Source organism: Petaurus breviceps, unplaced genomic scaffold (genome assembly GCF_028583685.1).
Source record: "Petaurus breviceps papuanus isolate PSGF00001 unplaced genomic scaffold, PetGlider_PUasm1.0 138, whole genome shotgun sequence".
In the NCBI taxonomy this organism is placed as follows: domain Eukaryota; kingdom Metazoa; phylum Chordata; class Mammalia; order Diprotodontia; family Petauridae; genus Petaurus; species Petaurus breviceps.
The window spans coordinates 32,155,468-32,176,847 of NW_027185694.1; the positions used below are offsets into that span (position 1 = coordinate 32,155,468).

At 41.6% G+C, this 21,380-nt stretch overlaps 1 protein-coding gene across 3 annotated transcripts in view; it reads right to left on the minus strand.

The window, feature by feature from the left end:
* Nucleotides 1-21,380, minus strand: part of IL4R (interleukin 4 receptor) — a 48,836-nt gene that overhangs the window by 11,641 nt on the left and 15,815 nt on the right. For all 3 annotated transcript variants that reach the window (XM_069064171.1, XM_069064151.1, XM_069064160.1), the window contains exons 2-5: nt 14,495-14,598; nt 10,870-11,011; nt 4,732-4,907; nt 3,321-3,475 (exon numbers count right to left, since the gene is read on the minus strand). In XM_069064171.1, coding sequence (XP_068920272.1) covers nt 3,321-3,475; nt 4,732-4,907; nt 10,870-11,011; nt 14,495-14,564 — 543 coding nt within the window. In that variant the 5' untranslated portion in view covers nt 14,565-14,598. The remainder of the gene's footprint in view (nt 1-3,320; nt 3,476-4,731; nt 4,908-10,869; nt 11,012-14,494; nt 14,599-21,380) is intronic.

A 21,380-nucleotide genomic window follows, 5' to 3' on the forward strand; every position in this document is an offset into this window, starting at 1 on the left:
ACACACACACACACACACACACACACACACACACACACACACACACATACACACACGTATATAATTTTTTTGTATCATCAGTGAATGTGGTGTTGTTTCCTCCTGGTAGAAGAGGTCTCATGAGTGTTATTATAAATTTGACCAGCTAAAGCCAATAATCCAGCATGAATCAGAAGATGGGTTTTATTACACTCAGAGTGTGGTGTTCTCAGCCAGCCATTGATGGGGCATGTGTCATTCACAATCTATTCAACAATATTTATCGTGCCCCTATCAAAGAAGGTGCTATACTCTATGAATGAAGCAGAATTACAGGAGCTCAAAAGAAATGTGAGATGTGCAAATTTTAAGACATCTCCACTCCAAATGTTCACATGGACTATTTGTGCCCAACCTGTGGTAGAGCCTTCCAAGCTCATATTGGTCTGATCAGCCACAGTTAGACACACCGTACTTGACCCCAACATAGTGATATCATTCTGGTCCTCTTTGAGAATGAAAGATAACCAAGCAACATTTATACATTATATGAAACAAAGAAAAAAAAGGTGGCTATTTATTAAAACATAGATATTCATACAAAAAAATATATTTGTTAAAGAAAAAATTTCTATTATTTGCTACAAGAAATAAGGGAGTTACTTTCTGAGTATAGTTAGTTTCAGAAAAGGGAAGACAATCCAGGGATTCTGGAATCCTTCTCCTTTAGCAACTAAGTCTTTTTGTACCTATAAAAGGAAGAAAGAGGACACTGAAGGATACCAGCTGCTGTAGCTGGTCTTATAATTAATGAGGGATGAAATTTAAAAAAATGGCTGATACAGAACAAGATGGAATCAGTTATATTTTCCAAAAAAAAATTCCCTTTCAACAAATGTAAGCACCTTAAGAGCAGGGGCTATTTTGTTTTTGTCTTTGTATTTCCAAAGCCTGGAACAGAACCTTGGAAACATGAGAAGTAATTAAAAACGTCCTGTTGAACTGACTGAGAAGACAACTATTTCTGTTTTGGGGGGTGTTTTTTTAGAGGCAATTGGGGCTAAATGACTTGCCCAGGATCATACAGCTAGTAAGTATCTGAGATCAAATTTGAACCCAGGTCCTCGTGACTCCAGGGCCAGCGCTCCATCCACTGTGCCATCTAACTGCTCCAAAGACAACCATTTCTAAGGAATGTGGCAAGTGACACTTTGGGAAAACTGCTTTCATAAAAATGTTAGGGCTGAGAGAGATTTTTGAGGCCTTCTAGGGGAAATTGAAGGCTAGAAAGGACAATGATTTGGCCAGGGTTGAAGCATCATTTGTATTCCCAATACCTAGCACAATAACTGGCACACAGTAGGTGCTTAATAAATGCTTTTGATAACTAACCACCGCTTGTGTCAAGACTTAGTCTAATGATCCTTTCATTGGAGAGACATCATTTTAATTAGTAACATATATGGATTCAGATCCAGGATCCAATGTTTATTAACTAACTGTGTGGCTCTGGTCAAGTCAATTCCCTCTGCACCTCAGTTCCTTATCCATAAAACAGAAATAATATTTGCATGTGAGGGCTTGGCACCATGGATGAAGTGCCAGACCTGGAGTCAGGAAAACCTGGGTTCCAATTCAGCCTCTGACACTGTGTAACTCTGGGCAATTTGCTTCCCACCGTGAGCCTCAGTTTCCTCACCTGTAAGACGGGGCAACAACACTCGCCACCCTGCCCACCCTCGACTTCACAAGACTGCCACGACACTCAAATGTCATAATGTCTGCGAAATCTGAAGCATGGTGTGCAGTTTGGCCAGTCTTATGGCCCACTTCCGCTGGTGGTTGTGAAGAAGGCGTCTTTGAACCTTACGGTCTCAAAGAAATGGAAGTCGTTATTCCATTATGCAATATCTTAGATATCAGGGTGGGTGTGGATGCTCAAGTCAGATAAGGAAAAAAGAAAAAGATGAAAAGCCAGTGCAGAAGGACGATACACTTTCTGTGGACGGCAGAAGCCCATCTCCTTTCCTAGTCGCCTGCCTTCTTCTTGAGGAGCCCATTAGAAGAGCTGAGAACACCTTGGAGAACAGAGCACTAGAGGCCAAACAGGCATCTCACCTGAGTTCATCTGAACCCTGGCCAGTCAAAGGGACTCCAGGCAGAGAACAGGCCATGCTCCCCACCATATTTTGCCTAGTAAAGACTTCTGTAAGCAAATCCTGAAGTAGAGGACCATATAAATGTGAGTCAGTATTATTTTAAGTTCTTCATGGTCCTGGAATCTCTGAATATAGGGATAGAAGAATGGATCGTAGAATCTGGTGTCAGAAGGTCTTAGGGATCATCTAGCCCCATGACTTTTTTTTTTCCTTGCTGACAGTACAATAATTTTTGTTGGAGGAACTGAGGCATATGGAATATTTAAGTTGTCAGTATTAAGAGAGTTGGGGGACTTGCATACGTGCAATTTCCCTTCAATAACAGCAGCTGTTTTTGTTGAGTTTTTTGCAAATTCAAGGAGACATGGGAAGGGGAGGGAAAAAGCAATTATATGGAGCCTACTATGTACCAGTTACTATGTTAAGCACTTTACAAATCTCACACAACCCTGTGGCATAAGTGCTATTGTTATCTCCATTTTACAGTTGAGGAAACTGAGGCAAAGAGGGATAAGTGACTTGCCCAGGGTCATGCAGCTAGTAAATGTCTGATTTACTAGGTCTCCCTGATTCCAGTTTAATGATCTCTATCCACTTGATCACTCAGCTACCTCTGACAAGTTTTTTGGTCCGACATGTTTTAAGATGAATGCATATGTGCCATAGGCAAGTTTCATCTATTTTCGGAAATACTTTACTTACCACATTATATATGTTAGGTAAGTGAAATCTATGTTAAGATTATTAACACATTTTCATTTATCTGTAAAAACTTAACACCCAACATTTCATAGCACACCTAGTGAAACTCAGAGAATACTAATCTCTCCTTTTCACTCATGGTGAAACAGAGGGATATTTGATTTGCCAAAAGATTTGCCCAAGGCAGTTTACATGAGACTTTCTAAATCCCTAAGTGTGGCCTTTTAACTGAATCCACCAAATTCATTCAAAAAGGTCACATTTAAGGATTTAGAAGACCACACATGGCCTTAAGGCCACAGGTTCCCCACCCCACCCCACATCAGTACTTTTCTTTCTATACCAAGGTAGCCTTGGCTCTGAAAAGCCGATCTGAGATGAATGTCTTCTGGAGTCCTTTGAGATGTTGTATGTCTTGTCTAACAGAACCTATCTGGGCAGGGATAACGAAGTAGCCCCAAAAGTTTCAGGGTAACTTACAGGTGCAGTATTTTCTTTGTTTTGAATCTCAACCAGATATTCGAGATCATCAGTCAGAAGGTGGTCTGAAGGGTAAGTGCTGTCCCAAGTCAGGATGAAGTCGTATTTTGGAGTTCCTGAAGAGATGGCAACATTTTCTGGGGTTCTTGGCTTCACTGTTAGAAAAATGATGCTCATTAGTAAGTCTAACTCTTCCATTAGATCAGTTGGAGGGAGGACAGGAGCCCCAAGAGAGCACAGCCAGAATGAGTGTGAGATAATTCTTCTTTCCCAAGGACTCTGGGCATTAAGGTGGGTCTAGTAAAATGCCACTGGTCTCAGTGTTCTACAATTTTACAGAAATGTGGGTCAGAAATTTCTCCTGTTCTGTATTTTAAACTCTCCCCTTTATTTCCCTAAACCCAGTATCAATCATGCTTCATCTGGCTTACAATTATATTGGTGGAGGCTTTCAGAGGTTGTCTACACAGAGAAGTGCCCTAATATTTCCAGGTGTACATTTGCCTGAGGGCTACCCTTACTCACATCATCTACAACCAGAAGTATCTTGGAGAAAGAATCACTAAAGACTAAATAAGGCATTTGATCATAAGATTCAAAAGTTGGAAGGGACCTTGGAAACCACCTACTCTAACTCCCGAATTTTGTGGATGAGGAAACGGAAACCTAGAGAAGGGAAGCAACTGGTCTGTTTAGTGACCAAAGAGCTAGGATTTGACTCCAAATCTAGTGTTCTTTCTTCTCTCTCAGGACAGCTAAGGATCACTAACGTTGGAAAAGATCTTAAATGTCATCTTGCCCAACAACTTTATTTTACAGATGAGGAAACTAAATATTGGAGAAGTTACCTGGGATTAAAACCCAGGTCCAAATCTACCTATATCCCCAACCACAAAAAATTAGATGTGAGCTGTTTGTATCAAAATGGAAAAACATTATGTGAATCAACCATCATTCCACACTTGCTCCAAAAATGAAAATGTCCACAGTCATATTTTCTTTGTAAATAAAATCTTTGTCTAATAATCTCCAACTCTAGTCAGAAAACATGTGCATGCAAAAACACCAAGCATTTCAAAAACACCCATAAAGAGCTCATAGATGGGCTGGTTTTCCTAGTGGCCCAGAAAGCAATTTTTTTGACTCAGTGGTCCTGTGTCCTATTTTTTTAAATCTTCCCCATTGAATTATCAATCATCCAAAGAAAGCAAACTTAGAGACCATCTTGGCCACCATCCCTCCCCTCCCCCCAGATTAAAGTGGCTACAGGCAGAAATCAGGACATATTTCTCACCACATTTTGCCTAGGAAAGGTCTCTAGGCATATGCAGGTGACTAAAAGAATAAGAGGAAGGCATGGAATTAGTTTTATCCAAAGCCTACCCTCTCCTCCCTCCCCACCTATAATCACCATTTTTAGCAGGTGAGAATTCACATTGTTTCCACAGGATCTGTGTGTTGGACTGAATCTCCAGATGGAAGAAATCTACAATGGCAAAGCCGTCGTCCACTTTGCCTTGGCACATACACTGCAGGGACAAGTTGTCTTCACCGTCTCTCTTGTTCTTAGGACTACATCTCTGAGATCTGCAAATCACACGATTTAGGAATCTGGTCATCTTAAATCATCTGGGCACAAACTGCTGGAAGGCAAAGAACCCTCCTATTCCCCACCCTTGCATGAGGGGACTCAGCTTAGCACAGTGGAAAGATCATTAGTCAGAGGGCCTGGGTTCAGATCCTGTTGATGATGCTTATGGCCTATGTGACCTTGGGCAAATCCCTTGACCTCCCTGGATCTCAGTATCTTCATCTGTAAGATGAAGATGTTGGACTAGAATTAGGTAGATTCTGAGTTTCAGGTTCTAATTTTATAATCCTATGATCTATAACCTCCTTGTTTTATGGAAAGTAATAAAGAAACTAATGCTTACTGAAGTAATGGACAAGGTCATACCAAGGTCAAACAGGTAGCAAATGACATTCAGGAATAAAATCCAAGTCCTCACTTGTGCTTCCCTTGTGTGAGGCCCATTCATACATCCATAATCCTACCAGTTATTTGTATCAAGCTGTTAGAAGCTGCTCCTTGCTTAGGAAGGCAAAGGGAGGGAGTGAACACTGCATTTAGTCTAGCTATGGCCACCTGGGCCAATTCTTGCCATCTGCTTTGCCTCTGTGAGTTTACTGTCCTGCCCTTCTCCCTCCCTCCCCCTTTCTCCAACTGCTTTCTAGCTCTGGAATCATGTCCAAATCTAAACGGTCACCACTACCACAAAGGGCCTGCCAATTAGCTCCCCAAAGACTCCACTTAACCATTCCTCTGACTTCCCAAACCAAGGCACCCCCTTCCCTGGCTACCATTCTCCTATATGTGGTGTTTTTTGCTCTTGGTAGAAGTCAAACTCCTTTAGAGAAGGTACTGTCTTGCTTTTGTAAGTATTACCAGTACTTAGCATAGCAGTGGACACATCTTAAACCCTTAATAAATGTTTTTTCATCCATTTATTCATTCATTCATTCACCGTGGCTGTTTCCCACACCTGTGATGCTGGAAGCAAGAAGGGTATTAGAGTTCATTTAGGATCTGTATAAAATATGTGGCTCTCATCTATGTCCTTTGGGCTGCCTTGGTGTGGAAATGACAAAAGATGCAGGCATTCTTATTCAATCACTAAAAGGAATTATCAGTGTTTGACATAACTTGGGTAATTGGTAACTGAAAGCTGGTGGCATCCTTCACCTGAAATTCCTCTTCCCTTTTTCTAGTTCCCTCAAACCCTAGACTTTGGATGTCTTGAATTGAGACTTTTGTCTTCTCTGATATGAATTAAATGTGCCATAATAGAAGACTGCTTTCACCATTATTGGCTTGTCTGTGGCAGCCAGATAGCACAGTGAACAAAGCACTGGGCCCGGAATCAGGAAAACCTGAGTTCAGACTTGGCATCAGATACTAGCTGAGTGACCCTGGGCGAGTCACTTAAGACTTCTGTCTATCTCAATTTCTTCAACTGTAAAATGAAAATAATAATAGTAGTTACCTTACAGGGCAATTGTAAGGATAAAGGTACTTTGCATAGTGCCTTGCAGTAGAGCAGGAACTTAATAAATCTTGTCCCTCTTTCCTTTAGGGAAAACTCCTTCAGTGCCTAAACAGCTGGAATATCCTAGTGCAGGGGACTGTAGTAGTGACAATTAGTCTTTAATTGAGCTCCACACTTAATCCCAGGTGTGTGTGCCTGGTCAGCACCTGTATTTGGAGAGCAAACAATGAAAGTTCTATAGCTTGCACAAAAGCCACACGTATAATCTTTCCAAGATATTAAGAACTCTTTCTAATCGAGGCAGGGTTGTACAGTGGAAAGAGTGGAAAGCTGTGTCAGAGGACCCAAACGACCTGAGTTCAAATCGTACCTTGGATGCTTACACATACAGATGTGTCACCTTGAGCGAGTCATTTAGCCTCCATAGGCTCCATCGATAAAAAGATGGGATAAAAATCAGACTGCCTTGGAGGGCCCTTCCAGCTCTAGCTCTATGACACTCACACAAAAAGTCCCCTGGGAAAAGACTGTTTCCTATTTTAGAAGCAATACTCAATACACCTGACACATTCTAAACAAGGGAAATTTTGACCCAGACTCTAGACTTATTGTTGGGTGTTGACCCAGTGGAAAGTATGTGCCAAGGGTGTGGATGTCTACTCTTATTACAATTATTGTTGTTGTAACCACTGCCATGGGCTAGCTGGCCTGTAGCAGAATGAGTCTACACTGTGAGTCAGAAGACCTGTGTTTGAGTCTCAGCAAGGCTATATCAACCCAGCTATGTGATATTGATCACATGATTTCACTCCTCTGGACCTCAGTTCCCTACTGTGTAAAATTAAGGGGACACTCTTTCGTGCTTACAAAGCACTTTTCTTGACTAAATGATCAATAAAGCTTCTTCTGATTCAACTTAGCCAGTCAATTCAACGAGCATTTATTAAGCACAAACATGGACAAGGCTGCACCTTAAGAGGCACTTGGACACCAGACAGCACAATCCCTGCTCTTAAAATGCTTGCAGTCTAATGGAGAGATATAGCATGTACACAAATAAACAGGATAGGACAAAATGCAATAGGGGCAAAGGAGAGCCAGGCAAAGTTCTATCAAGAATTCAAAGATAGGTTTTAACCTGATGTGAGTGTGTGTGTGTGTGTGTGTGTGTGTGTATCACAAAAGATTTCATGAAGCAGATGCCATCTGGTCTGGGCCTTGAAGGAACAGAGGGACTTCAAGAAGCATATTCCAAGAATGAGGTTGGTATGAACAAAGACACAGAGTCCAGAGAGAACTGAATGAGAATGGGAGAAGGAGAGTGGGCCAGTTTGCCTGTAATGCAAGCTACATGGAAGGAAATAGGATGAAATAAGGTTGGAGAGTTGTTGACCAGCATCGGACCAGTGCATATCATGATGATGCTGCCTGAGACAGTCACGTAGTCAAAACAATTGGGTTTTAGTTCTGACTCTAACACTTCATAGCTTTATGGAAAACAATGTGGGCATTTATTTTTTTTTTCCTTTTAGAGGGCAATTGGGGTTAAGTAACTTGCCCAAGGTTACAAGGCTAGGTTTTTTGTGTGGGTGTTAAGTGTCTGAGGCAGGAACTTAACTCCTGACTCTGGGGCCTGCGCTTTACTCACTTAGACACCTAGCTGCCCCAATGTGGGCATTTATTAAAGATCGGGTTGAACTCAGCTCCCTCAGACCTCAGATGCTTGACTTCTCGTGTGACCTTGGGAAATGTTCACCTCTCTGGGTGATGAAGGGTTAGATGAGATGGTATACAAGCTCCCTTTCAACCCTAACGTTCGGTCCTATGATTGCCACTAGCTCTAAGTCCTGTGACCCACACCAAGTCATGTTTAGCCTTTGAATCTATGAGCGCATAGACTTTACTCAGTTTACATCTATTTCTATGTGTCTGACATACAATAATCATCTAAAAAAGGGAATGTTGTTGTTGCTGAGTCTTGTCCAATTCTTCATGACCCCCATTTGAGGTTTTCTTGGCAGAAATAACAGAGTGGTTTGCTATTTCCTTCTCGAGCTCATTTTACAGACAAGGAAACTGAGGCAAACAGGGTTAAGTGACTTGCCCAGGATCACGAAGCTAAGAAGTATCTGAGGCCATCTAAACTCAGGGAGATGAGTCTTCCTGACTCTAGGCCTGGGCATTCTATCCACTGCACCTAAACTACCCTAACTGCCCTAAAAACGGGAATACTACTTACATTACCTGATAGGACTGTTGTTAGAAAAGTGTTTTCTAAGTTTTAAAGCACTATAGAAATATGAATTGTTATTATTATTATTTCACCTCCTACTGGGCAGCAAGCTCAATATGGAAAAATTATGCAACAAAGTAGAGTAGCTACAAACACTCCTACCGTCTTAAGCTCCATTAAGAGTGCAGGGCATCCAGAACCAATGTAGTCTGCCCTCAGACATCATCCAAAGGAAGTTCATTTCCGGAGGATACTGATAAGCTGGAGAGCATCCAAGAGAGGGGTGACCAGGATGGTCAGTGGCCTAAAGGTCATGCTGTATATACTCTTTCACATTTGGTGTGATGGGGTAGCTGTGTCAGCTGGTTTTGTTTAACTCTTTTTCTTTTATTGTAAGGGAGTTGGGGGATTTTATCAGGCAGAAATTTATTGGTAAATGGATGTTTTAAAATGGCAGAAAATCCAGTATCTCTGCCAAGAAAACCCTAAACGGGGTCATAAAGAGTCGGACATGACTGAAAAAAAAAAACTGAACTGTTTTAAAAAAAATCAACAATCCATTAAAAATTCGTATTTGATAAATTATAACAACAAAAAAGATCATGCCATTTAAGCACTGGTTAAACCATCTAGGGAGAGACATGAAAGTTATTGTTACATATTTAAAGAGTTCTTAGGCAGAAAGGGGAGGGATTAATGGGCTTCTTCCAGGTCCCAAAGGGCAAAAGTAGGATCGATAGAGGGATGGTGCAAAAGGGCAGATTTACACAGAATTTTTGGAAACCCTCCCTAAGGATTAGAGCTTCCTGGCCACCATTTTCAAATGATTCTACCTACTCTCCCTCCAGCCATCACCCTCATCACCCCACCCCCATTCCCAACTTGGACTTGATCCCTGGAACCACCTTGGGTTTGGGAAGGTGAGCTTTTGGCTTCTCTTTCTTGGAAGGAGGCTTCTACCTCACTTCTGGTCACCATTTCTAAACCATGACTTCCCTCTGGCCATCATTCTGATTCACCATTCCTCCCCCTCTCACTGGAATTTTGCCTCCAAAACCACCCTTGGGCTAGTTCATATGCCTTTGTCTCTCCCCATTCCAAGGTATGACTACTCTTTATGTGTTCACTTTCTCCTATTAGAATATTGGCTCCTTTAAGGCAGGGATTATTCCCAGTCCTCAGCATTATGCTTGACTCATAATAAACACTTAATGCTTGCCCCATCTCCCACCCCCACCCCAAATCACTGTCCAAAAGCAGAAGGACCTGTCTCAAAAGGGAGAAGATCCCCCCTCACAAAGGGAGGTTCAGGTATAGATTCGCCTCTGAGGCCCCTGACAGTTTTGAGATTCTTTTGTATCTCTCTCTCTTCCTCTCTGATGGTCATCAGACTGAGGGTCAGCCCTGTTTTGTGGTTGTGCTGTCTGCCCCTCCCTCCTCTCCTCTGGACCAGCACAGGCTTCACATGGTGGCAGTAATCCAGGACTAAATGTCCAAAGTCAGGGAGAACATACAGCAAAACATTCAGAGCCGAGTCTGTCCAAAGCGTTCTGTATAATGCAAAGAAGAGGGCCGGGGTTGAGGAGGGGTAGAATGTGCTCTGTGTGAACGGGAGCCCCTGGAGAAGTGAGGGAGTGGGGGCAGAGACGGGCATGAAGGAAGGACCACTCAGTGAAGTTTAAGTCTCAGCTATTATTATCCTTGGGTCATAGATCTAGTGATGAATGGGGCTTTAAAGGCCATCCAGACTGACCCTTTTATTTCATGGATTTGGTCCACAGGGATCTTTGGCAAACTACAAATCTGGCTCCCTACTTGTTTATGTATGTCCCCATCTAAGAATGGCTTTTACATTTTAAAATATAATAAAACTTTTATTTTAAAATAGAAAAACTACCCTTAGTTCTGAGCCCACAGAAAAACAGGAAGTTTGCTAAGCCCAAATTAGGAAACAGAGTCAGAGAGAAGGGACTTGCCCAGGGTCACACAAGGGGCTAAGTAATAGAGGTGGATTTGAACCTAGGTCTTCCAGTGATAAGGGATAGCACCTCTATCAGCCAGGGGGTGTCATGCCATTGTCTTATTTGGATTAGTATTACCTTTATCTAGAGACTTGTCTTATGCCCATTAGACTAGGGCAGGGGTCTTATCTTAGTTAAACTCTATCTCTCTTAGCTCCCAGCAAAGGGTCTCACACAGCAGTTGCTTAATGTTGCTGAATGTTGAGTGTTGTTGAATGAACTGTCTGCATCTGGCCAGTTTCACTTACGATGAATTACAGCCATTCCGCTCATAGGACATCCACAATTCAGAGCTGCAGCTGGTCGGCCTGTTCATCTTCCACTCACAGATAATCAATGTATCATAGTCACAGGAGCAGTTGACATTCATGACCTCCAAGTCTGCCCTTGCTAGGAAGAATAAAAAAAAAATCTCTATTAACAGAGAGACTTTAACAAAGGGAAGATAGACCTTTTGTCTATCTGTATGTCAAGTATTTATCCAAACAGAGTATTTGTCTTCTAGAGGAAATTTCATAAAATGTTAGAGCTGGAAAGGGAACTTAGAACCTAGAATAAAGAATGTAACATCTACAATTATCCTAAGAGTGTGGATAACAGAGAATGGAGGGATAAAAGGAGGGGGACCTTTAGCACCCAAAGCAGAAAATGCTGGAATTGGAAGAACCCTCTTGTTTTACAGATGAAGAAACTAAGGGTGAGAGAGGGAGAAGAATCACCCAAGACAACCCAGCTAACCAATGTCAGAGCTAGGAAAATTATAGAAGTCTCTTGACTACCAGTCCAATGTTCTTCCCAGCGATGCAATTCGAATTTAGGAAATTCTAGTCAGACTCTCAGTCTTCTCTTAAATTAAACAGTCTTAGACCAAAGAAACAAATAAATAAAAAAAAACCTAATGATAGGAAATTAGAATCCATTTTTAGACCCCTTAAGACACCTATGTAAATTAGCAGAAGCCTACAGGCCTAGGCCTGGCAGGGGAAAGTTAGGCTAGACTGAAGAGAAACTCGGTTATAGGCAAAGAGGAATTCTAATGAAAAATGAGCATAAAATGTTAAGTGAAAAGGTACAGTCAAAATTATCTAACTTAGGGGCTCTTAACCTGGGTTCTCTGAATTATTTTTTAAAGATTTTGATAATTGTAATTCAGTATAATTGGTTTCCTTTGTAATCAACATATTTTACCTGATATATTACAGAAACATTATTTTTGAAAAGGGGTCCATAGGTTTTTCCAGGCTGTCAATGGTATGCATAATTAAAAAAATAAAGTTAAGAACCCCTAATCTAATTCAACCCACTCATTGAACAGGCAAGAAAACAAGCTCAAAGAGAGGAAGAGACCTGACCAACTCGCCCAACTGGCAACACAACCAGTCGGTGGCAGGTGGCCTTCCTGCCTGTTTCTGTCAGATTACACTGCCTCTCACACTGAAGATACAATATGTTACTCCGGTTCTGATGCTCCCACTTTTAAGACTCCTAAGCCACAGCTTTGGGATTGATAAACATCCTAGGGAGGTGGCCAATGGGACACTTTGGGAGCTCACTGGCCAGGATGCCAAGGAACACCTGATGAAAGAAATGGGCTTGTGGTCTTCTCTGCCAAACCCATGAAAATCAAGGAAAGTGACTGAGCCCCTTCAAATGTGGGTCTTTTCTTGAACAATAACAACTTACATGCACGTCACTATGAAGTTTATACAATGTTTCCTTCCCTCAGCACCATCCTAGGTAGCAGGCATTGCAAAAAGTACCTTCTTCATTTTGCAGATGCCAAGCCAAGGCTCAGAGACGTACTCATGGTCAAATGGCTATTAAGTGTTGAGATCTGGATATGATCCCAGGTCCCTCTAAGCTACAAGTCCAGAGCTCTTCCCAACCACATCAGGCTGCTTCAAAATGAGGTACCCAATTTATTCTGCTAAATCAGAAGTAATGAATGGAAGAGGGCAAATTGAGGATGGATGTCAGGAAAAAAATTCCTAAAAATTGGATCTGTCCCAAAGTGGAAAGGACAGCCCAGAACGGTGAAGGGCTTCCCCTCACTGCAAATCTTTTAAATGGAGGCTGGATGACCAATTGTCAGGTATTTCATGATGGTGATTCCTCACAGGGGTTCTAAACGAGGGGTCTGTGAACTTGTTTTCATAAAAATATTCTGATAACTATATTTTGATATGCAATGGAAATATACAATGTGAATCCAAATTACTTAACCACTTCATAAAAAACATCATTCATGCTAATAGGAAGCAAACTGTAATTAGTCCCCTTTGTAATCTTATGTATTGTTCTATGCATTTAAAGACATTATTCTGAACAAGGGATAGAGGCAAATACGGAAGATAAAACAGGCTACTGATAAAGTGAAACAAAAGCTGCTGCACAAACAAAACTAATACACTTAGGATAAGAAGGGGAACACAGATGGGGAAAAAAATCTTTGTATCTAGTTTCTCTGATATGGGTTTGGTCTCCAAGAAAAACGAACAGTTCACAGATATATATCTGGTGTCTCAAAAGCTTTAAGCTCCAACTGCACTAAGACTTTTAGGACACCCTCCATAAGACTAAAATGCATTTCTTAATAGGAAATCAAATGACATAAACAAACAGTTCTCAAAAGAAGAATCACAAACTTTAAATAGCCATATGAAAGAACGGTCCAGACCACTGATAGGGTTTTGTCTCATTTAATCTGTGTCTTCCTTTGTTTCTAGCAAAGGGTCTTAACACATAGCAGTTGCTTAATAAATGCTGAGTGTTGAATGTTATTGAATGAATTATCTGTATGTAGAGTAAAGGGGATTTTTGTTCTCGTCTCTGGAAATGCCACCACTAGGAACACATGATCTTGGCAATAATAATATTAATAACAGAAATGGGTATCTAATAATAGAAATCAAAACATCCTTGAGGTTTCACTTCATACTCTGCAAATAGGTGAAGATGACAAAATATGGGAATTGTTAATGTGGGAAGGGCTGTGGGAGATGGGCACAGTGTTGAAGATGGACAGAGCTGTGAATCAGTACAACCATTTTCAAAGGCAACTTGGAATTATGTAAATAAAGTAACCAAAATGTCCACACTCTTTGACCCTGAGATTCTGTTACTGGACTTATATCCCAAGGAGGCCATTGATAAGAATAACAGGGCCCAGAATATTTCTAGCAGGTCCTTTTTGTGACAGCAAAAAATTGGCAATAAAGTAGACACCTATAAATTGGGGGAAGGTGAACAAATTGTGGTTTATGAATGTTAACTGTTAGAATGCAGCTATAAGGTATGGGGGGGAGTCATTCCAATGCTCAAATTCTATAAATTCTATGAAACAATAATTATTTTTATTGGGGCGGGGGGGGGAGGAGTGGGATGTTCTAACATAGGTCCAAACTTTACTGACGGTCTGTGAAAAAGCTGTGTTGAAGCACCCACCATGGTGCCTCCCACAATGGGCACCTAAAATGCCTCTGTCATTTATTACCTGGGTGTAGCCCCTGAATTAATGTGGGACTGTTCTTCTTGCTGTGGTACCCAGAGGTGTATGGGATTGCATGTGTGACTTAGAGGAAGCAAGACCTAGCTCTGAGTGCTGCCTCAGACACTTATTACTTGTGGGACCTTGGACAAGTCACTTAACCTTCTGAGGCCTCAGTTTCTTCATCAGTAAAATGAGGGGGATTAGGATAGATGGTTCCAAAGCCCCTTCCAGTTCTTGGTCCATTATCCTATGAGCTTCTCTGGGCTTCAGTTTCCTAATTTGCAAATGAGGGAATTGAATAAAATTTTCTATAAAGTTACTTTTATTTCTAGTACTATGAACTTAGATATGCTGGCTTGGCTTAAATAATATTAACAACTTACTGGGCCATCCTGCCCACAGCAGGAAGAGGCACCACAGGGCAAACACCGGAGCAGAGAGGGGCCCTCCCATGGGATGGTCCTTTGGGTGACTATCAGATCTGCACCTGTTGAGATAAAACAATACTCCCATTAACACCTAGATTGTCCAGGATCAGAACAAAGCAAATGAAGGTGAGTGGAGGGAGTGGGAGGGGAGAGGCACAGAGCCTGGAGAGAATCAGCAGAGGCATCATGCAGAGGAGGAATTTCAGCTGTGCCTTCAAGGACCCCAGAGATCCCAAGAGGCAATGAGGAGGAGGGAGTGCATCCCAGGCCTAGGCATCAGCAGCTCGTGCTGGGTAGAAGGCACAGGAATGTCATGTGAGAGGAATGGCAGAAAAGGCTGGGCTTTTTAGCTTTTTTTAGCTGGGCAAAAAGTCAGGCCGGAGTCAGTGTGTGAAAGGGTTTAAATGCCTAAGCAGAAAAGTCTGCATCTGATCCTAGGTGAGATAGGGGGGCACCAGAGCTCACTGAGCAGGGGAATCAGGTCTTTGCTTTAGGAATATCATTTTGGCAAACGTGGAGCATGGGTTGGATAGGAGAGATGACTTGAAGGAGAGCAATCAGTCAGAAGGCTGTTACAATGTCCCAAGTGAGAGGGGATGAGACTCTGGACGAGAGTGGCATCCGTGTGAGAGAAGGCGACAGACACAAGAGATGTTGTGGAGGGAGGAACCCATGATTGAATACACAAGGGGAGGGAGAGTAAGGCACATAGGGTTCACAGGCATTTATTAAGGGCCTACAAGGTTTTAGGTACTTTACAGATCTCATTTGTTCCTCACAACAACTCTGTGAGATAGGTGCTATTATAACCCCCATTTTAAAGCTGAGAAAACTGAGGCAGAGGGTAAATGATGTGCCCAAGGTCACACAGCTAGTATGTGTCTGGGGTGGAATGTGAACCTAGGTCTTCCTGACTTGGGGCCCAGCACACTATCCATTGTGCTACCTTGGTGCTCCTGGAATAAGGAATTGAGAATGACTCTGAAATTGCATAAATGAAATTGCATAATTGAGAGGATAGTGATACCCTTACAAAAACAGGGAAGTTTGGCAGAGGGGTGTGATTTTGGTGAAAGATAATGAGTTCTATTTTGGCCATTAAATCTGATATGCTTATATAACATGAGCAGTTACTGATTCAATACGAGAGCCGAGAACAGGGCTAGACAGACAGATAAACAGATAGATAGATGGATAGACAGACAGACAGACAGACAGACAGACAGACAGATAGATAGATAGATAGGTAGACAGATAGATAAAGATGGATAGATGGTAGATAGATGGATGGATAGACAGATGGATGGATGAATAGATAGATAATAGGTAGGTAGATAGATAAGGACAGAGAGAGGTAGAAAGACAGAAAAAAAGAGGTAGAAAAAGAGAGATCTGGGAGTCTTTTTTTTTCTTTTTGGAGAGGGAAGGGCAGGGCAATTGGGGTTAAGTGACTTGCCCAAGGTCACATGGCTAGTAAGTGTTAAGTGTCTGAGGCTGGATTTGATTTAGGTCCCCTGATTCCAGGGCCAGTGCTCTATTCACTGTGCCAAGTAGACACCCCTGGGAGTCATTTTTGTAAAGATAGTAATTGAATCCATGTTCAAGGTTATATAGGTAAATAAACTGCAAAAGTGGCATTTGCATCTGGGGCCTCTGATTCCAAAGCCATTTGGTTTCAAGTTACCTCTCCAGTCTCATTTCACATCATTTCCCTGCACTCATTCTACACTTGTGAAACTTGCCTCCTCAATGTTCTATGAGCTCATCTTGCCATCGGATGGCCATCTCTACCTGTTCACAGTGGTTGACCCTGTGCTCGGACTGCATTCTCTCATCTCCACTTACTGAAATCCTTCTTTCTTCAAGATTCAGCTCGGGTACCCCACTCCATGAAGCCTTCCTTGATTTCTCCCAGCTAAAAAAAGTGTTTTCTCCTTCCTCAAATTTTGTTAGATTACTTTCTTCATATCTCTCTTTTGCTCAAATCATTCTTTGCCTTGTATTACATTTATTTGTGCTACGTTGTATTTTTTCCTCTCTCTCAATAGACTGTAAGGGCAGGGACCATATCATTGTTTATGCTTGCATTTCTACGGTTTTGCTTGATGCCTTACACATAGAAGGCATTTAATTCTGTGCACCAAGGAGGTCAATCATAAAAAGAAAGGTCCTATGTATTCCCCAAATATATACAGAAGCCCTTTTTGAGGTAGCAGAGAAACAGAAACAAAGTAGAGTCTCATTGATTTGGGGAATGTCTAAATGAGTCACGGTACACGTATGCAGTGGAATGTTATTGTTTCTTTTTAAAAAAAACAATGAATATGATGAATAAATAGAAACAATGATTTATATGCACTGATAGGAAGTGACAGAAGGAGAGGCAGGAAAACAATATGTATGATGACTACAACAATATAAATGAGAACACCAACAAAATAATCGTCACTGAATACTATTAAATTATGATTGAGGTTGGTCCCAAAGAAGAGAGAGGAGAAAACATCTTCCTCTCATTATCTGCAGAACTGTGGTGGGGGTGGAGGGGAACCATGGAGTGGAACAGTCACACTTATTTTTTAATATATTGGTTAGTCCTGTGGAAACTTTTTTTCTTCTTTCTTCCTCTTTTAGACTATTCTTTCTATAAGGGATTGCTTTCTGCAAGAGGGAAGGGGGAGAGAGAGAAATGCAGATGATGTAAAAAAAAGATATCAATAATCAATATTCAATTTTAAAAATACATACTTGCTGAATGGAACTGAAAGCACTTTTCTGGAAAGGACCTTATAAAATGGAACTAGATTGCTAGAGTGGGGAGGTAATTGTTATGATTGTTGTCTGTCCCTCATTTTTCCAAAAGGACCAATGACATCATGGGATGATATCTTGATTTGCCTGTGAACTGGATTTAAGTGGAGTAGCACAAAGTCATCAGCCTCATTCTCTGAAGTCCAGTGGCAAGAAAAAAGTTGGGACAACTGGTGATGGCATGGGATGCAGTGGATGACCTTGGTGACTTTCATGTCTGGCTAAGTTCTAAGCGTTCCACAGTTCCTGCTTCAGTCATCTATTCCTCAAGGGGAAGTCTTCACATACTTGGGGTGGACATTCCCCTAACTCACTGGTGGGTTTGAGGCCTATTGGCTACCCTCAACCTGGTTTATCCAGTCTGCCCAGATGGTTTAATAGGGTGCGGCCATTGCACATGCCACAGCTTTTTGGAGCCACCATCTTGGGTGAAAGGTAGACACCAAAGGTAGGATGAGCAGCCCTGAAAAGGGATGAGCAAGGCTTCACACCAGAGGCACTAGTTCTCCTGGAACACCCCACACACCTCCAGGGAGATAATACAGAGTAGCAGAAAGGACAAAGGATTTAGAGTCAGATGACCTGGCTTTGAATCCAAGCTCTGCCTCCTACCTGTGAGACCTTGAGTAAATTACTTACTAAGTTCTCTAGGCTTCAGTTTCCTCTTCTTAAAGTAAAGTAGTGCACCTCTCAATCTATAATTCTCTGTCCTGAGAACACAGGATGTCAGAACTGAGGCTGGTGGACCTTATGGCTTCAAAGATTCCTTCCAGCCCAGCATCTGTGAACCTATGAAACTACCCCTCACAGCCCCTGACACTGCCTCAATCCCAAACAGAATTTTCCCTAAGTGGAAATCGGGGCTCTATAAAGGTTTGCCTTAAGAGGTCACCAGTTTTTCTCTGCTAGGACTGGTCAGTCTGAGCCCGGGACCTTGAAGTCTGTTACAACTCTAGGATTCTTGGATTCCCTTCAGTCCTTTCCTTTGGCTCCTAGTATAGTGCTCAGCATACAGGAGGCACTTAATAGATGCTTGTTAATTGAATGGAACCAGCCCTTATCTCCCCTCCTCCATTACTTAGTCCTTTCAGAGATACTTCTAGGGTTGCAACGGGCCACAGATCTAATGGCTAAGGGATAATGAATAATTCTCCCACTCACCATCCTTGTACTAACTGACTCTCTACCTTGGTTCCCAGTGGGGAATAATCAGATGCAATGAAGCTTTGACTGAGGTAGGGAAAGTTAAGACTCACTTTAAAAAAAAAAGAGTCTCAAAGAATCTGAAGAACTGCCAAAAATTTGATCTCAGTACCACGTACAATACAGTACAACTCAACTAATATGTATTAAGGAATTTCTTGACCTAGAGCCTGTGCTAAGGCCTTTCGGGAGATAAGATTAAGTAAGTCATGGTCTCTAGAAGCAAGGAAGGCAGTCTAGAAGGGTGACAGCTACCCAGAAAATCCCAGCAGTCAGTACGACAGGGACAAGATCACTGGGTTAGGAGGAGGGAGAGGGCTTCCTAAAAGACGGGGCATGTGGATTCAACTTTAACGGGTGCAAAAAATTTAAGAGTCAAAAAGGGGGAGGAAGGACATTTTAGGTTTTGGTAATTAGTCCAGCTTCTCATTCTCTTCTCTCCTCATAGTAAATCCCTTGCTAAATTTAGTCTTTTGTCTCGAGTCTCTCTCCACTCCAATCCTTCCTTCACACAGCTGTCAAACTAATCTTCCCAAGCACAGGTCTGATCATGTAACACTGGCACTCGATATAGTCCAGCCACTCGCTCACTCTTTTGCTTGGCTTTGAACATCTAGCTCCAACCTACCTTTTCAGGATTATGACACATTGCTTGCTTTCGTGCCCTATGCCTTCCTGTCAGAGTGGCCTACTCCTCATCCTGCATAGATAAATAACATTCAGTTTCCCATCTCTTTGCCTTTGCATCTGTCGTGCCTTCCATGCATTCTCTCCACCTCACCTCACAGAATACTTAATTTCCTTCAAAAGTACTTTACCTGCTGCATCCTACAGGGGGCCTATTGTGATTCCCTACCCCACTTCCAGTCATTAGTGCCCTTATGGGAGAAATTACTTTTTCTTTTTTTGTTGTTCAGTCGTTTTTCAATCTTGTCTAACCTTTTGGGGTTTTCTTAGCAAAGATACTAGAGTGTTTTGCCATTTCCTTCTCCAGCTCATTTTACAGATGAGGAAGCTAAGGCAGACAGGGTTAAGTGACTTGCCCAGGGTTACACAGCTAGTAAGTATCCGAGGCCAGATTTGAACTCAGGAAGCTAAGTCTTCCTGACTCTATCCTCGGTGCCACCTAGCTGCCCATCTTTTTCTCTACTTTGTATATATTTTGTGTTTAATTTTTTATGTATGGTATTATTTCCCCTTACAGAATGTAAGTTTCTTGAGGGACTGTTTTATTGTTATCTTTGTATCTCCATTTTCTAATAGAGTAATCATTTAATAAATAAATGAGTGAATAATCAATTCAATAAATAAAATAAGTGAATGAATGAACAGAACATAGGTTTGTATACAGAAATGGTATTCCATAGTGTGTCAGGTACATCCTAATGCAGGAGTTCTGAACCTGAGGTCTATGAATATGTTTATTTTTAATAAACTTTTATATAAAATAATAAGTTTCCTTTGTAATCTTGTGAATTTCATTTTATGCATTTAAAAACATTCTGAGAAGTCCATAGGCTTCCCCAGATTGTCCAAAGGGTCACAAAAAGGTTAAGAGCACCTGCTTTAATGTTTCCAAAAGATAATGGTATTTTGTGTCATCTCTAAGGTTGTATTATTGAATTAAAACTGTTAATTTTTTAAAATCAAATTAAGTTTTTAAATTTTACAATTAAGTTAAGTTAAATTTTAGCTTCTCTAGTTTCCTTAATAAAAGTAATGTCTTAATTTATGATTAAGTATTCAACAAATATTTGCCTAAAAAGAAATTCCCCAGGAACACAACCTAAGAAAGTGGATGGCTGTGGAGGGCTTCCTCAAGGTCCTGAGGTATGCAATAAGAGGACCAGCAGATTAAGCATCATCTTCAGAACTTGAATTTAAGTTTTCAAGCCTTCCTAGTCCTGAGTTTTGGGTTTTTTTCCAGGTTAGAACCAGCAGCACTTTCCACAGTAACTTTCCACATTAAAGTAAAAGTGAGAGAGAGAAAGGACAGCAGCAGCAGCTGCTTGTGAGACAAGGGCAGCCCAAAGAGATGGGGGCAGCACTGATAAATCACTGGAAACAATAAATTTCACTGACTTATCAGTCTGCTACTTCGGGGGCCAAAGTGAATCATCTGCACCTTGGAGACAGGCAGGAATGGCTCGGTTACAAAAGTTCATTCTGGGGAAGGGGAAAGGTGGCTTACCAGAACTGTGATGAGCAATAGTACTGTGTAACTGGTATTCCAAGAAACACACACATATTTGGCAGGGCTCCACCCACAGAAACTCATGAAGCAATGAGGAGGAGAGGCCAACCCTCCTTGCCCAGGCCCCCACCCCCACCCAGCACCATATGCTTTCAGGGAAGAAAGCAAAGCAAATTCGACTTTATCTTGGATCATTTCCTTTCTAGAAATGAACCCTTGGGAGAGGCCACTCTTAGAGACAATGGAATTGTATTAATTAAGAAGTATTCAACAATAGGCAATGGATTGACCTCATGACTCTGGTCTGGGATTTTAGAAAAGGAACTTTGGAGATTTATACAACCCAACCTCCTCGTGTTACACAGAAGGGGATTTTGAACTCTTCTCAACCCCCATAGTACTTGGTGTATGTTCCTCTCATGGCATATCCTGCCTTCTATTGTAGTTATATGTCTTCATGTCTTATTCCCCCATTGCATGGTAAGGCCCCTTGAGAAGAGGGCTTCTGTCATATATTTTTTGTAGCTCTTAGGGTCACTGCTAGAAACATACTCCATGCTATGTAAATAACTATAATAATAATGACTTCTATATAGGGTTTTAGGTTCCAAAGTGATATATGCTTGTATGTGT